The 2,226-nt window shown below is 43.9% G+C and overlaps 1 protein-coding gene across 1 annotated transcript; it reads right to left on the bottom strand.

The window, feature by feature from the left end:
• Positions 1-245: 245 nt before the first annotated feature.
• On the bottom strand, positions 246-1,205 carry LOC143039830 (serine/threonine-protein kinase pim-2-like). Its single transcript, XM_076210081.1, has one exon. The coding sequence runs from the start codon at positions 1,203-1,205 to the stop codon at positions 246-248; it is 960 nt and encodes a 319-aa protein (XP_076066196.1).
• Between the last annotated feature and the right edge of the window lie 1,021 nt (positions 1,206-2,226).

The raw sequence follows: 2,226 nt of genomic DNA, 5'->3' as shown, positions 1-2,226 counted from the left end.
GCGGCGCACATTATTGATTTTCCTCTGGATAACGCATAACGACGTTTTTATTCAGCTGAGGGGTCACCTCCCACCTCCATTTTTATATATATATTTTTTTCTTTTTTTAGTTTTTTTTCTTTTTATTGTCATTTTTTCATTTCCTATTTCTATTTCTTATTTCTATTCTTATTTCTTATTCCTATATATATATATATATTTTTTTTACTTTTTATAATTGTTTTATTATGTGACCCGTCGGAGGATCATTCGGACAGCTTTCCATGCTTCCTCCTCTTCTTGTGACTTGCCGCGGGTCTTCGCCGGCGGTTCCCGTCATCATGGCGACGCCTCTTGCGCCCTTCAGCCTCCCTCGTCGACGCAGAGAGGTCCTCCTCTGCCAGGCGCTTCCTCTTGGCGTCGTGTCTCTTCGAGGACGACTTCTGGAGCCAAGGATGAGAGAGAATTCCCTCGACGGAAGGACGGTCCTCGGGGTCTCTGGCGAAGCACCTCGTCAGAAGCTCCCGACACTCCTCCGGGACTTCGTGGCCGAACTTCGGTCTCGCCTTCTGGATGTCTCCGACGGTGCGGAAGGCGTCCCTGCGGCAGAGCATGTAGTACAGAAGAGTCCCGAGGCTCCATACCGTAGCAGGGACGTGGAGGTACTCGCCCTCGAACAAGAACTCCGGGGGCCAATACATCTCGGTCCCCCCCGTGTCGGTGCCTCGATCTCCCCTCACGAACTCCCCGCACCCGAAGTCGATCAGCCTGATGTCGAGGGTTCCAGTCTCCCGGTCTCTGAAGACTAAGACATTCTCGGTCTTGATGTCCTTGTGGGAAACCCCCGCATCCAGGCATCCTTCGACCGTCCTTACCAGGAGCCTGAAGATCCTCCTGATGACTTTCTCTTTCAAGGGTCCGTGGGTCCTCATGTAATCTTCAATGGTCATGGACCTGGAGACGAGTTCCATGACCATGAAGATGGTGTCCTCCGTGGTGATGCAGTCCAGGAGCTTGATGACACCTGGAACGTGCTGCACCTTGTACAGAAGGGCAGCTTCTTCGGGCACAAGGCGTCCTTCATGCTCGGCCCAAGTGTGCACCATATCGAGAGGCACCTTCTTGATGGCCACAGGTGTCCTGTCGCTCTTTCTTCGGGCGGCGTAGACGGAGGCGAAGCTGCCTTTTCCGAGCTTCGCAATCACTTTGTAGCCTCTGATTCGCATTTAAAAAGTTCTTCCCAAAGGTTATTTACCGAAGGGGACTTAATGTTGATGAGCCTGCGTTGAAAGTGCATCCTAGATATATACACTGTGTGGTGATTTGCACATACATACATACGTACATACATATACTCATACATGCATACATACATTCATACATGCATACATACGTTCATACATACATGCATTCATACATTCATACATGCATACATACATTCATACATACATTCATACATTCATACATACATTCATACATACATGCATACATACATTCATACATACATTCATACATGCATACATACATTCATACATGCATACATACATTCATACATGCATACATACATTCATACATGCATACATACATTCATACATACATTCATACATACATTCATACATACATTCATACATGCATACATACATTCATACATGTATACATACATTCATACATGCATACATACATTCACACATGCATACATGCATACATACATTCACACATGCATACATACATTCATACATGCATACATACATTCATACATACATGCATACATACATTCATACATGAATACATACATTCATACATACATTCATACATGCATAGATGTGACCCTATATATCTAACACTATTTATTTGTCTCTATTTACTGTCACTTTCACCCCTTGTAGACCTCAACACCTTCTTTTTAACAACGTTTACTTTCAACTTTCTCCTATCACATATCTTCCCAATATCCGTCACAGGCCGCCACAGACCCCCACTGACTCACCCTTAAGCGCTGCAGTGTCATCAGCAAACAACAACTGGCTCACTTCCCAATTACCCCATATGCTTCTCCAACTGCACTCAACAAACTGATCCCTCTAAAACTGCTACATTCACATTTACAAAGGATTACAAAGGCGGAGCATGCCGACAGACGACCTTTTGGTCCATATCTAGGTCGGATGCGAAAAAAATCATAATAATAATAAATTAATCAATAAAAACTATAATAATGTAAATAACAAATAAAATACATAAACAAAT

The sequence above is a fragment of the Oratosquilla oratoria genome, chromosome 27 (genome assembly GCF_046742065.1).
Source record: "Oratosquilla oratoria isolate Oo_2021 chromosome 27, ASM4674206v1, whole genome shotgun sequence".
NCBI lineage: Eukaryota > Metazoa > Arthropoda > Malacostraca > Stomatopoda > Squillidae > Oratosquilla > Oratosquilla oratoria.
The sequence above is the reverse complement of the archived record's forward strand: the minus strand, read 5'-3'. Positions and strand labels throughout refer to the sequence as shown.

Excerpts from the sequence above, each read along its gene's own strand:
- LOC143039830 (XM_076210081.1), bottom strand. The coding sequence starts at position 1,205 with ATGCGAATCAGAGGCTACAAAGTGATTGCGAAGCTCGGAAAAGGCAGC.